Consider the following 13626-nt stretch of genomic DNA (forward strand, 5'->3'; position numbering starts at 1 on the left):
CCTGCTCTGTTCGTGACGGGGAAGGCGCCCCAACCCCCTGATCAGCCCTGCTCTGTGCCTGATAGGGAGGAGCTCCCCAACCCCCTGATCGCCCTGCGGCTCTGTGTGTGACAGGGTGCGGCGCCCCAACCCCCCCCCCCCAAAAGGCCCTGCTCTGTGTGTGACAGGGTAGAGCCATAACCTCCCCATCAGCCCTGCCCTGAGTGTGACAGTGGCGGCGCCCCAACCCCCTGATCGGCCCTGCTCTGTGTGTGACAGGGGGCAGTGCCCCAACTCCCCTATCGGTCCTACTCTGTGCATGACAGGGGGGAGCTCCCCAACCCCCTGATGGGCCCTGCTCTGTGCGTGTCGGGGGGGGGCTCCCCAATCCCCTGATCGACCCTGCTCTGTGTGTGACAGGGTACGGATCCCCAACCCCCCTGATGGGCCCTGCTCTGTGCGTGACAGGGGGCAGCGCCCCAACCCCCTGATTGGACCTGCTCTGTGCGTGACAGGGGGTGGCGCCACAACCTCCCCATCGACCCTGCCTTGAGTGTGACAGGGGGCGGTGCCCCAACTCCCCAATCAGCCTTACCCTGAGCATGATTGAGGGTGGCATTGCAACCTCCCGATCCGCCCTGCTCTGTGCATGACAGGGGGCAGCGCCCCAACTCCCCAATCGTCCCTGCTCTGAGCCCTACCAGGGGCTGCACCTAGGGATTGGGCCTGCCCTCTGCCACCCGGGAGCAGGCCTAAGCCAGCAGGTTGTTATCTCCCGAGGGGTCCCAGACTGCGAGAGGGCATAGGCCGGGCTGAGGGGCCCCTCCTCTCCCCCAAGTGCACAAATTTTTGTGCACCGGGCCTCTAGTCTATATATATAAAAGGCTAAGATGCTATATGTGTCTGAATGTCTGACCGGTTGCTATGGTGCGCACTGACCACCAGGGGGCAGACACAGGAGCTGCCATGACCCACACTGGCCATTTACAGAGAAGCGGTACCATGGACCTGGCACCAACAAAGCGACACTCGGCTTCCCCTAAGTGGGACATAGGTCCTGCCACCAACCCCAGAGTGACTGCCCACCAAATCACAGCCAACACTGCCGAGATCCCATGGCACAAAATGTGGCCTACAGTCCAGCCCAGCCCAGAAACGGTCGCTGTGGGCGCTGGGTAATGAGGTCACATTAGCAACACCCGGTTTCCTCTCCCTAGCAACTAGCCTCCTTAGAGTTTCTTCAGCCCAGGAAGATGACTTGCTTTATAGCCAGGTGCAAACATTTTACATTGTAACCCAATGTCTGTGAAGCATTTTCCCATGCCTCATCTCATTTGATCCTCACAGAAGTCTTGGAGAAGGTAGATAGGAGACTCAGTGGAATTCTATTTTCTTTTCATTAGCCGGAAAATGGAGATTTAGAAAGCTTAGAAACTTGTCCTGTCTGAAAAGAAGTAAGAAATGGTGGACCTTGAAAATGACTTCAGGTTTTCTCACTGTGCAGAATATAGTCAAATACTGCTGCAGTTAAATATTTTACCCTTTGTTCTCCCTGCGTGATCTACAATAATAATCTGCTTCGTGCTGATACTTACTGCTGTGTGTCTGACAATTACCTGCAAGAAGTTGGGGTGCTTCACTGGGCTGGAAAAAGTTTAGCTATATCAGAAAGCAGGTCTAATTAAGCAAGTTTATTCTACATCTATAAAAGGCTAAGTTGACTCGCACATGTGCCATACATATAAAGCTCTCACTGGCGCCAATGGTACACGTGTGTTTCGACCTGTCACTGTCGATGGTGAATTTGATTGACACTTCTATTATAGAGAAAGGGCAAATAACAATATTAAAATATTTCTTCTAATTAATTTCCGTTCAATGTGCACGAATTCATGCACCAGGCCACTAGTTTATTATAAACAATGCTACAAGGAAACACTTGTACCTTCATTCTTTACATCCCAACTTTATTTACCTGCTTGGGAACCTGGACTTCTGCTAAGAGGAGAAATGGAGAAAGCCCCATGGCCCTCAGTGCTGGTGGGACCCAAAGCAGAATCAGAGGAGCAAGTATAGGAATTGAAGGCAGGAAACTGCTGTAGATTCTCCAGGGGAATGTGGACTTCTGGGTCTGCAAAGGAAAAGATGAGAATGGTAGGCCCATTTACAGATTTCCTCAAAAAAATTTTTAAATATATTTTTTATTTCAGAGAGGAAGGAAGGGGGAGAGACAGAAACATTAATGATGAGAATCGTTGATTGGCTGCCTCCTGCATGCCCCTACTGGGGATCGAGCCCACAACCTGGCTTGTGCCCTGACCGGAATAGAACCATGACCTCCTGATTCATAGGTCAACGCTCAACTACAGAGCTACACTAGCTGAGCATATTTCCTCAAATCTTTTTCAACAGTGAGGACTCTCCCAGGGTAGCAGGATCTAAGCATGTCGAACTCATAGCCCGCTGGCCACAAGTTTGACATGCTTGATAGATGTTTCAAAACCTACATTTATAACACTCCTTAGAGAGTCAAAGGTGAGGTCAATGATCCATCCAGAGAACACATGGGACAATTATCCCCAGCATTCAGCAGATCTCTAATTCTCTCCCCCACCAGGTTTTCTCACCCACTATACCAAAGATTAATTTAATCTTACTCCTTACTATATGCTATGCACTTTGACCCAAATTAACTCATTTAATTCTCAAATAAGCCTATGAAGGAGGTACTCTCACACTTCACACTTAAGAATTGAAGAGAACAAGTGGCAGAGCTGGGATAAGAACCCAAGAAGTCTGGCTCCGGGGCTTGGGCGCTGAGCCTCTGAACAATGATGCACAGCTGTATTAGTCAATGATGAGAGTTCTTGAACTTACACTTGCCCTGTTTCTTGTTCTCTTCCATCTCAATCCTACGCTCTCGACGGCGCTCCTCCCGAGCCTTCTTCTGGCGTTGACGCTTCCTCTTCTCAATGTCATCTGTGGGTTGGTCAGATTATGAGGAGGCAGACCCAAGACAACCTGGCCATTCCCTCCTCCTAGCTGACTAGTACCTAAGGCTCGGTTGGATTGGATGAATAGATGGCGTGTATCAGGAGCTTCTGAGACTCTTGACACCACTCCTGAAGTCCTCCCACACTGGGTGTCTAGTAACAGGAATCCCTGAACTCCACTATGACGAAAAGCAAAGTTGGGGCACTCTTACCTGAGAATATCTCTAGGGTTTCCTTAGAGACCACAGGGGGCTGCAGAGCCAGTTCACAGATGCTGAACTCACAGGTGAGGGGCAAGTGAGAAAGATATCTATGACGCTGTCGAACATCCTACAGTGGAAAAGGGACCAACACTCAACTAAGACCAGGCCTTACTCTGTAGACAGAAAATCCCACCCTAGACATTCAACAGTCTACACACACTCACAGTCAGCACTGGGGCTCATAGAGTAGTGCTCACAGAAAGTGTCAATTAAGCAACAGTAAGGTAGACTAAGCAACCAAAAACGGTATTTTTGGTTTGTGCTGCAAATGAATAAACGGAGCCTGGCAATAAATTATCTAAAGCTGATCGGCTGCTTCTATTTTCTGGGGTCCATGCCTCGGGGGAGAGAATAAGGAAAATAAAAAGAGTAACTTGTCAAAAATGTGGGAGCCACTGACAGAATTAATGATAAGTAGGTAGATACATAAAGCAGATTGCCCTATGGCATGAAGGTCGGCCTAAAACAGTAAAAACGAAGCCCATCACCTTAAATTTAATTTTGTTTCCTTTTTCTGCAAGTTTTATGGAAAATTTATAGTACCCCAAGAGTCTAGGCTTATAAAAAAATTTCAGATCAAAAGAGAAATAACTCTCAATGGGCAAATTTCATGTATGTAAATTATCAGGCAATTAACTCATAGATGTATAACCCAAAAATGCATTTAGAATTTGCATAAACTAGCTTTTCAAAAGTCCTAAAGGACTTTTCATTTTCTTGGACATTTCTCCTAAGCAATAAGGAGAAACAAAAAAACAAACTCATCTTGAATGAAAGTAGGAGACAGCTATAGTCCCAAACCACAGTAAGTAACCTGTGAAGCAGAGCACTAGTTGACTTAACAGAACCTAGCATCTAAATTTCTTTTAAATAAATGTTTATTGATTTCAGAGATGAAGAGAGAGGAAAAGACAGAAACATCAGTAAGAGAGAATCATCGACCGGCTGCCTCCTGCATGCCCCCTACTGGGGATCGAGCCGAAACCCAGGCATGTGCCCTTGACTAGAATCTAATCAGGGACCCTTCAGTCCACAGGCCAATGCTCTATCCACTGAGACAAACCAGCCAGGGCTAGCATTTAACTTTAAAAGGTAGCACCATTGACCTGGCCACATAGCTCAGTTGGTTAGAGCATCAATATGGGTTCGATCCCTGGTCAGGGCACATATAAGAATCAACCACTGAACACATAATTAAATGAAATAACAAATAGATATGTGTGTGTGTCTCTCTCTCCCTTCCCCTCTTTAAAAAAAAAAAAAAAAAAAGGTAGCACCATTTAACTTTTTTTTTTTTTTTTAAATATATTTTATTGATTTTTTACAGAGAGGAAGGGAGAGGGATAGAGAGTTAGAAACATCGATGGGAGAGAAACATCGATCAGCTGCCTCCTGCACACCTCCCACTGGGGATGTGCCCGCAACCAAGGTACATGCCCTTGACGGGAATCGAACCTGGGACCCTTCAGTCCACAGGCCGACGCTCTATCCACTGAGCCAAGCCGGCTAGGGCCACCATTTAACTTTTTAAAGATCCATGGGTACCATCACCAACAAAAACAGACTTAAAAAATACAAAAAAACCCTGGTGGATGTGGCTCAGTGGGTTGGGCATCGTCTCATGCACCAAAAGGTTGCTGGTTTGGTTCTTATAAGGGCACATGCCTGGGTTACAGGCTTGATCCCCGGTAGGGGAAGTGCAGGAAGCAGCCAATCCATGTTTCACTATCATATTGATATTTCTCTGTCCCTTCCTTAAAAAAAAAAAAGAAAGAAATCTTGGGGACTCTTTCCTTCTCCCCACGTGGGAGTCTGTACTTGTTCTTCAATAAATCTCCACCTCTGCTATACAAAACGAAAGAAATCTAAAAAAAAACACCAAAACAACAACAACAAGTAAACTAAAAGGCCTTGAAGATTTGTGAACTTGGGTTGAGTAGGCCCAGCTCAAAGACATGAGGTTACTGATGCTCCCGACCCTCCACCTCTAAGAAGACCTTACCTCAGACATGGAGTACCCAGCGATCTCCACCACCACTGCTGAGATCTTCTCGGGGCTCTGCTCCAGGCTGCCATACTCCCGCACGAGGCAGCGCACATTCACAGGGTGCAGGAACATGTACTGCCCATCCTCCGCTGAAGACAAGTGGCTCTATCACACAATGGTCTTGGCCAGTCCTCAAGATGGGTCCCTCCTTATAGCTAGGTCTGTCTCTCCCACCCCAAGCCGGAAGGCCCAAGAGACCTAATGGCGATGCCTCCTTCTGCTCAGAGTTAGGTCATCTCTCTGAAATATGTCTGTTGCAACCCAGCCCTCCTCCTCAGGGCCCCTCACCTTGGTAAAAGTAGTAACAAGGAGAGCTGCTCAGGTGTGTGAAGCCTGAGGTGGGTTCCTGATGGCTGGACTCAGGACTAATGGTTCCCTCTCCAAGATTGTCATCTGCTAACTCCGAGTCATCACAAGCCTCTGGACAACCCTTCGGATCAGGCTCCGGTTCAGACACTGCTTCCTCTTCTTCTACCAGAGGGAGACCAAGAGGACGAGAAGAGCCCAGAGAACAAACTTCGGTGGTTTCTTCATCAAAAGCAGACAGGTACTCTAGCACTCCCTGTTGGGACAAATTCTAGGTCAACAGAAAGTACACCTGGCAAAGGTAGGCATAGGAACCAAGTTCTCTGGATGTTTACCTTAGCTGACACATCACTGATGTAACACCCCTGGGGAAAGAACTAATAAGTATCCAGAAAAGACTCATGGTTTCTTCTTCATCCAAGAAAGTTTGGATCTCACACAGTGCCTACCAGCTCAGCAGCAGGACTTGAGGAATGGCAGCCATTTAGTTTGGAACACGGACACACTAACCTTCCTGGGTTGAAAAATAGACTCCTTCGCCAAGGGAGCCATCAGCACCAGTTGTTCCAGAGCAGCCACCACACCAGTGACCTCCCCTCTGCTTTCAGCCAATCCTGAAAGAGCCTCTTCCCGAGTCTAGATCACCAGAGAGAAGACAGGAGAAAGCTGTTTCCAGAAACACACTTAAGATGAAGGGCAAGGGCTTTCAATGGCCTCTCTCAATAGGAATAGAAGTTAAAAGGCAGCCTAGCTGGTTTGGTTCAGTGGATAGAGCGTTGGACTGCAGACTGGAAGGACCCAAGTTCGATTCCAGTCAAGGACACATGCACGGGTTGTGAACGCGATCCCCAATAGGGGGTGTGCAGGAAGTGGCCAATCAATGATCCTCTGTCATCACTGACATTTCTATCTCCCTCTCCCTCTCCCTTCCTCTCTGAAATCAATAAAAATGTATATTTTTTAAAAAAGGTAACAAGACCTACGCTGGCCAGGTAGCTCAGTTGGTCAGAGTGTAGTCCCAATATGCAAAGGTTGTGGTTTGATCCCCAGTCAGGGCACACACAAGAAGTAACCAATGAATGCATAAATAAGTGGAACAATAAATCAATGTTCCCCTCTCTCTCTAAAGAAATAAAATAAAATAATTAATTAATTAATAGCCCATGTGTGGCTCAGTGGTTGAATGTCGACCTATGTAAACCAGGAGGTCTCCATTCCAGGTCAGAGCATATGCCCAGGCTGCAGACTCGATCCCCAGTAGGGGGCGTGCAGGAGGCAGCTGATCAATGATTCTCACTCATCACTGATGTTTCTATCTCTCTCTTCTTCCTCTTCCTTCCTCTCTAAAAGCAATAAAAATACATTTTAAAAGTTTTTTAAAAAGTTAATAAAAATCAAGCAATGAATGCATAAATAAGTGGAACAACAAATCAATGTTTCTCTCTCTCCCTTCCTCTCTAAAAATCAATTTAATAAGACCCAACAGGTCTTATTGTTTTTAAAATTATTTTAAATTAATTTTTAGAGAGGAAAGGTTCCCAGATCCTTGACCTTTAACAAAGCCAAAAGCATCTGGTATTCAAACAGGATGGCATTCTGCTTAGAGTTTCTGACAATGAAAACACTACACAAAAACTTCCTCGACAGAAATCCAAGAACACAATACTAGTTTTTACAAACACGGCTGAGAGAGCCCCAGCACCCCTAGCACAGGAGGCAAACAGGGTTTGGCCAACCCCTACCTCAATGTAGACAGCTCTACTTCTATGTACCTTTTCTTTACCTGAAATGCATGTGGACAAATGCTCTGTCCTGTAGAAAGTAACAATTAAGTACATGTAGTAGGATCCTGCCCAAAGAGGACTTAGAAGTCAGAGAGACAGGAATTCAAATACCAGATTCACCTCTTATTAGTGAGGTATCTTCAAACAAATTACCTAATCCATGATTCCATTTCCTCATCTGGGAAACAGGATAATTGTGTCTATCATGCCAGAATATGAAGCTTAAGTGAGATAACTTCTTTTTTAATCCTCAACTGAGGATATGTTTTTAATTGATTCTTAGGAAGAAAGAGAAAAAATTAATTGGTTGCCTCCCATATGCCCCCCAACCAGGGGTCGAACTCACAACCTAGGTAAGTGCCCTGACCAGGCATTGAACTCGCAACCTTTGTGGTGCACGGGATGATGCTCCAACCAACTGAGCCACCAGGTCAGTGCTGAGATAAATGTCAGTACAGTACCTACTGAATCAATCTCTCAGGGTATAGCTCAACAACCAGTGATTCTGATGCTTGTTAAAGCTTAAGAATCCCTGTTGCAGCCCTAGCTGGTTTGGCTCAGTGGATAGAGTGTCAGCCTGTGGATTGAAGGGTCCCAGGTTCACCTCATCAAGGGGACATGCCTAGGTTGCTGGCTCGATCCCCAGTAGTAGGAGTTCATGAGGCAGCCAATCAACGGTTCTCATCATTGATGTTTCTATCTCTCTCCCCCTCTCCCTTCCTCTCTAAAATCAATTAAAGTATTAAAAAAAAAAAGAATCCCTGTTGCAGAGGATACAAGACATAGGAAATTTTTTAAAAATATATTTTATTGAATTTCTACAGAGAAGGGAGAGGGATAGAGAGTTAGAAACATCGATGAGAGAGATCCATCAGCTGCCTCCTGCACAGCCCCCAGTAGGGATGTGCCTGCAACCAAGGTACATGCCCTTGACCGGAATCGAACCTGGGACCCTTGAGTCCGCAGGCCGACGCTCTATCCACTGAGCCAAACCGGTTCGGCAGGAAATTCTTTATTTGGGTAATTTTCTTGCTGCTCCAAAATCCTCAGCAGATATTGGTAGGGCCTGCTGGATAGGTCATAATACTTTCTCCATAATGTCCCTCAAATAAAACATCTCTAAAAATAAATCCAAGTGTTTTTCTAGAATACAAAAAGCATACCTTGCTGAACTAAGAACATAGCTAACCTCACAAACTCCAGTGTCTCAATGAGTTATAAGGTCATTATGACAAGTTCCTCTCAGCTGCAGAGAGTGCCTAAAACCCACTTTGCCCTTCCCTTCCAGAGCCAGTCAGCCTTTTCAGTCATTTCCTGCTTTATCTTAAATGTGGGGCTGACGTAACTTACGCCCGCCATCCAGTCAGTTTCCAGGGCACCTCTCACCTTGAGCTCCTGGATGGCTGCCTCAATAAAGCAGGACTCGGGACTGTGCTGCTCCTCTGCCAGCTGCTGTTCCAGCGCCACTTTCTCCTCCTGGACCACCCGGCGCAGTACCTGCTCCTTGGAGGCCAGCAGCAACTTGGAGTACTGGCTGTGCTGTTCATCTACAAGAGAGCCAGCAGGTCACAAACCTGCAACACTCAGAGCTCACAACCACGTGGCTACACAGAAACTGTCACACACATCTGTCTTCTAAGGTGAAGTAATTCAGCATAATTTCCCAAAAATATTTTAATAATGACCTTAATATAAGGTTTATAACTCTGACCCCATCATATGAGAAATCTTTCCTAAGAAACTCAAAGATACAGTAAAAAATTTAGTCAAAGAGAATTTTGCAGACAGTACGTAAGAAAAAAAGATGCCAGACCAGAATAAAACTTTTGGGGGTACCTCTGGGTAAAAGGATTATAAATGATTTATTGCCTTTACTTCTCCATATTTTCAGTACTTTTTTAAAAAATATATTTTTATTGATTTTACAGAGAGGAAGGGAGATAGAGAGTTGGAAATATCAATCAGCTGCCTCCTGCACACCCCCTACTGGGGATCAAGCTCGAAACCAAGGTACATGCCCTTGTCCAAAATTGAACCCAGGACCCTTCAATCTGAGGGGTCCACTGAGCCAAACAGGGTAGGGCTTTATTTTCAGTACTATTTAAAAAGTTTAAAACCATGTTATCTTTTGAGAAACTCTTTTTTTTTTTTTTTTTTTTTTTTTTTGAGAAACTCTTAAAATGCCCTGTGTTTTCCCCTTTCCATCCTTGTACCCGCCCAGAGAAAACCATTTACAAATTTGTATATGTATCCTTCAAATCTTTTATATACGTTTATATACTCATGTTCAGCCCTGGCCAGTGTGGCTCAATTGGTTGAGCGTCATCCCATGCACCGAGAAGTCACCACTTAGATTCCCAGTCATGGCACATTCCTGGGTTGCAGGCTCAATCCCCAGTAGGTGGCATTTGGGAGGCAGCCTATGGAGATTTCTCTCTCTCATTGATGTTCCTCTCCTGCACCCTTTCTCCTTCTAAAAAAAGGAAAATCAATACACACACACTCATATTTATAAAAAAATAAATATTCTCCAAAAACAATAAACTATACATTTTGTTTTGGTTTTTCATTCAATGTCTTAAAATTTTTCAAAATATTTTTCCCCAAAATATTAACACAGAGATCTATCCCATTTTTACCTTCCGTATAGTGTTCCATAGTATTATATATTCTGACAAGTTCCTTATGGAACATTTAGGTTATTGCCAATTTCGTGGTTACAAAATAAATCCTTATACACACTCCTTGATACAAATTATTCTTTATTATGTTTAAGTATAAATGCTGGATTTAGGGTTGTGCATATTTTAAATACTACTGAATCCCTACCCCCAAAGGCTGTTATTGATTTATACTCCTACCAAGAACAAGAACACCCCTGCCAATAACTGGTGTTGCCAATGTCTTTTTTTTTTTAAATCACCCTAATAGGGATTTAGATTTGCATGACTGTTAACAAAGTTAAATCTGTGTAGATATTTGGAGGTTATTTAAATACCATTTCCTGGGAAAAGTCTGGTCATTATGCCTAGTGCATTCTTCTACCAGGTTGTTAATCTACTTTATAGAACACCTTTCTGTTCTGGACCTTAATCTCTAGCTTTGAATGTGTAAATTTTCCTCTAGTCTATTTATCACCTGTTGACTTTGAGGAATCTTTTCAGATAACAAACTTACTAATCTTTTCTTTTTTATTAACTTTATTTGGGTAACACTGGTTAATAACATTATATAAATTTTAGGCACACACTATAATTCGACATCTGTATACTTTATTGTGTGCTCACCACCTGAAGTCTAGTCTGTCACCATAGTTGACCCTGTTCACCCACTTCACCCTCCCCCATCCTTCAATCTTTTCTTTTATAGCATCTACGGTTTCAGCCTGATTCAAAAATCCATATATACCTTAGGATTTATAAAGATATTGTCCTATATTTTCTTTTAAAGGTTTTGGATGTTTACATTTAGTTCTTTAATCCATCAGGAATTGATTTTATGAATGGTATGAGATAGAGATTTATTTTTATTCTTTTTTTCCCCTAATCCTCACCTGAGGATATTTTTCCATTGATTTGAGTGAGGGGAAAGGAGGGAGGAGAGGAGAGAGAGAAAAAAACATCAATGTGAGAAAGACACATCCATTAGTTACCTCCTACATGCGCCCGACCAGGGCCAAGGATCAAGCCTGCAACTGAGGAACATGCTCTTGACCATGCATTGAAACCATGACCCCTCGGTCCACGGGCCGACCAGCCAGGGCTACTTTTATCCTTTTTTCCATAAGAGGAGTCAATTGTTTCAATACCATTTATTAAGAAAGCATTTTAGCCCAAAACTGAAATGCCACTTTAATGTTCATTTCTACAGGGAAGCACTTGCACACTCTAATGTTCATTTCCCCTCCGTAAGCACTTGCACACTCTATTATACCCTAATTGCCTGCCTTCCAGTCTGTCTCTTCTCTCAGACTGGGTCCCTTGATTAACAGGTACCAAGAATGGCTAATTGGAATCCCCAAGACTGGGCACAGTGCCAGATACTATTCAACAAAGTCTTGCAAAATAAGAATTAAAGTATATATAACTGGCCCTAACCGGTTTGGCTCAGTGGATAGAGCGTCGGCCTGCAGACTGAAGGGTCCCAAGTTCAATTCCGGTCAAGGGCATGTACCTTGGTTGCGGGCACATCCCCAGTAGTAGTTGTGCAGGAGGCAGCTGATCGATGTTTCTCTCTCATCGATGTTTCTGACTATCCCTCTCCCTTCCTCTTTGTAAAAAAATCAATAAAATGTATTTTTTTTAAAAAAGTATATATAACTGAACCAAACTTGAAACCAAGTTAAGCCACTCTCTGCAAATGCCACCCTAACCTACTAGAATCCTATGACTAATCTGGAAATGCTAGAAACTGCATACCCAAAGGCTAAATTCTGGACAGTAGAAAGATATTCACTAGCCTTAAAGAATGTACCCAGGTTAATTTGCCCCCAAAATTAACCGAACTCACCTCCTAGATGAATAGGATGGTCTACATTCATCCATTTGGATTTGGGCAAGGCCACCAACACACCTTTCTCCCTCTTCATCAGCTGCATCGTAATGGTATCACCAACAACATACTGACGAGACTCTGTGGCAACAACGCTGTAATATGGACATTCAGATGTAGCAGAGCAAGGAGTTAGCAAACTGGGGTCTAATCTAGTAAATATCTCCATCTCACCTCTTGAGATCCTTCTTATGCACAGAACTGTAACAGATGGGACATTTACTCCAGGTCTTCTCACTCAGTGAAAGATAATGCAGGATGCATGCCCAGCAGAAGATGTGTCCACATCGGGTTATCTTGGCTGCAGTAGGTGGATATAGGCATATTGGGCAAGATGGCACTTCATGGCTACAAATACGCTGAAACAAAATGCCACCACAAGTTACACAAGTCGCACTGCTTTCAGAACTGACTAGGGATTATCAAAGTTAAAGCCTCTCCTCTCCCATCCCCATACATCGCTACTCAACACACCTTCATAAAATTGTAACATTTAATATAATAAAACAACTACGTAACAGGTTATCTTGAGGGTTCTATAGCAAAGGGGGAAAAATGACAGAAATCAATATATGATCCCATTTAGAAAAAAAGATTTATAGGTATACGTCCACACATAAAGGCACAAAAGGGGCTTAGAAGTAATGTACCAGTAATTTCCAACAGGAGTCAATGAGATTTGCATTTTCTATGAATCTCTATTTTTTAAACCAGTGCATATAAAACAAGTTTCAGAGGCTTCATGTCATTCTCAGATGACTTTATGAATTTTCACAGTAATGGGAGTCCAGGCTTTGGGACCTACCGTTCTGAAAGGTATTTTACATGATAAAACCTAGGAGCAGCAAGGGGATACCCAGAGCTCATTTCAATGGAAAACATATGTAGCAGAGGCTTGGACAGAAGTACATCTGTGTGGCTCATTCACTGGCCACAAGGCTGAGGCTTGACTTGATATTGATCACTACAAATGACTACCAATGAAGCCATGTCCATGTAATGAGTCTACTCTGGGTCAGGAGGGTAACCAGAGCTCCTCACGTTAGGTAGTAGATAGGACTGCTTTTATACCTTCAGCTCAGAGCCCACCAACTCGCCAGTCTTGCAAGTCAGTTCCAAACAGAGAGCCCAAAATGAACTCCAGGAGGAACGAGACCTGATCTCTGGGCAATGTCTACAGTAATGCCAGCAGAAAAGGCATCAGCAGGGGACCCAGCCAACAGCTGCTGTGTCACCACAGACCCAGTCCCTTTCTTTAGTTCTCTCCCCCACTAACAGCTTATAAGCTAAGTTGAGCTACTCACCACTTGTTCCACAAAGTCCCAGTTGACTAAGGTATCAGGATCAGCAAAATGAACTGTGTAGTCTTGGTCTTCAGACACCACAAACTGGCAGCTAGAAATAGGAAGGAAGACAAGGAAAAGGCAGACTGTCAGAATTCACCAACAAGCCCTCAGCAGAAATTCATCTTTTCACTTAGAAATCAAATGCAGGCCATTAGCAGCCATGGTGTGTGAAGCACTGAACTCAGTTCTGAGCCCTGGCTCTGGAGAGAATCCAAAGACTCAGCAGGTAGGAGTCTAAATCCATGAACTGTTTTTTCCTGCTTCCAAGCCCAGCCATGCTGCCTATTCGCCTCCCCTGAACTAAAACTAATCCGTACTGTGACTCCATCAACCAGCAGGAAGCCAGATTTGCTCCCT

The 13626-nt window shown here is 44.3% G+C and overlaps 1 protein-coding gene across 2 annotated transcripts in view; it reads right to left on the reverse strand.

Annotated features, from left to right (window-relative positions):
* Positions 1-13626, reverse strand: part of RNF10 (ring finger protein 10) — a 34023-nt gene that overhangs the window by 4514 nt on the left and 15883 nt on the right. For both annotated transcript variants that reach the window (XM_070399270.1, XM_070399271.1), the window contains exons 4-13: positions 13228-13318; positions 12098-12282; positions 11882-12018; positions 8759-8919; positions 6099-6224; positions 5571-5844; positions 5238-5371; positions 3185-3302; positions 2857-2958; positions 1955-2110 (exon numbers count right to left, since the gene is read on the reverse strand). In XM_070399270.1, coding sequence (XP_070255371.1) covers positions 1955-2110; positions 2857-2958; positions 3185-3302; positions 5238-5371; positions 5571-5844; positions 6099-6224; positions 8759-8919; positions 11882-12018; positions 12098-12282; positions 13228-13318 — 1484 coding nt within the window. The remainder of the gene's footprint in view (positions 1-1954; positions 2111-2856; positions 2959-3184; positions 3303-5237; positions 5372-5570; positions 5845-6098; positions 6225-8758; positions 8920-11881; positions 12019-12097; positions 12283-13227; positions 13319-13626) is intronic.

The sequence above is a fragment of the Myotis yumanensis genome, unplaced genomic scaffold (assembly GCF_028538775.1).
Source record: "Myotis yumanensis isolate MYYU_CA2020_CCGP unplaced genomic scaffold, mMyoYum1.0.hap1 SCAF_19, whole genome shotgun sequence".
Lineage (NCBI taxonomy): Eukaryota > Metazoa > Chordata > Mammalia > Chiroptera > Vespertilionidae > Myotis > Myotis yumanensis.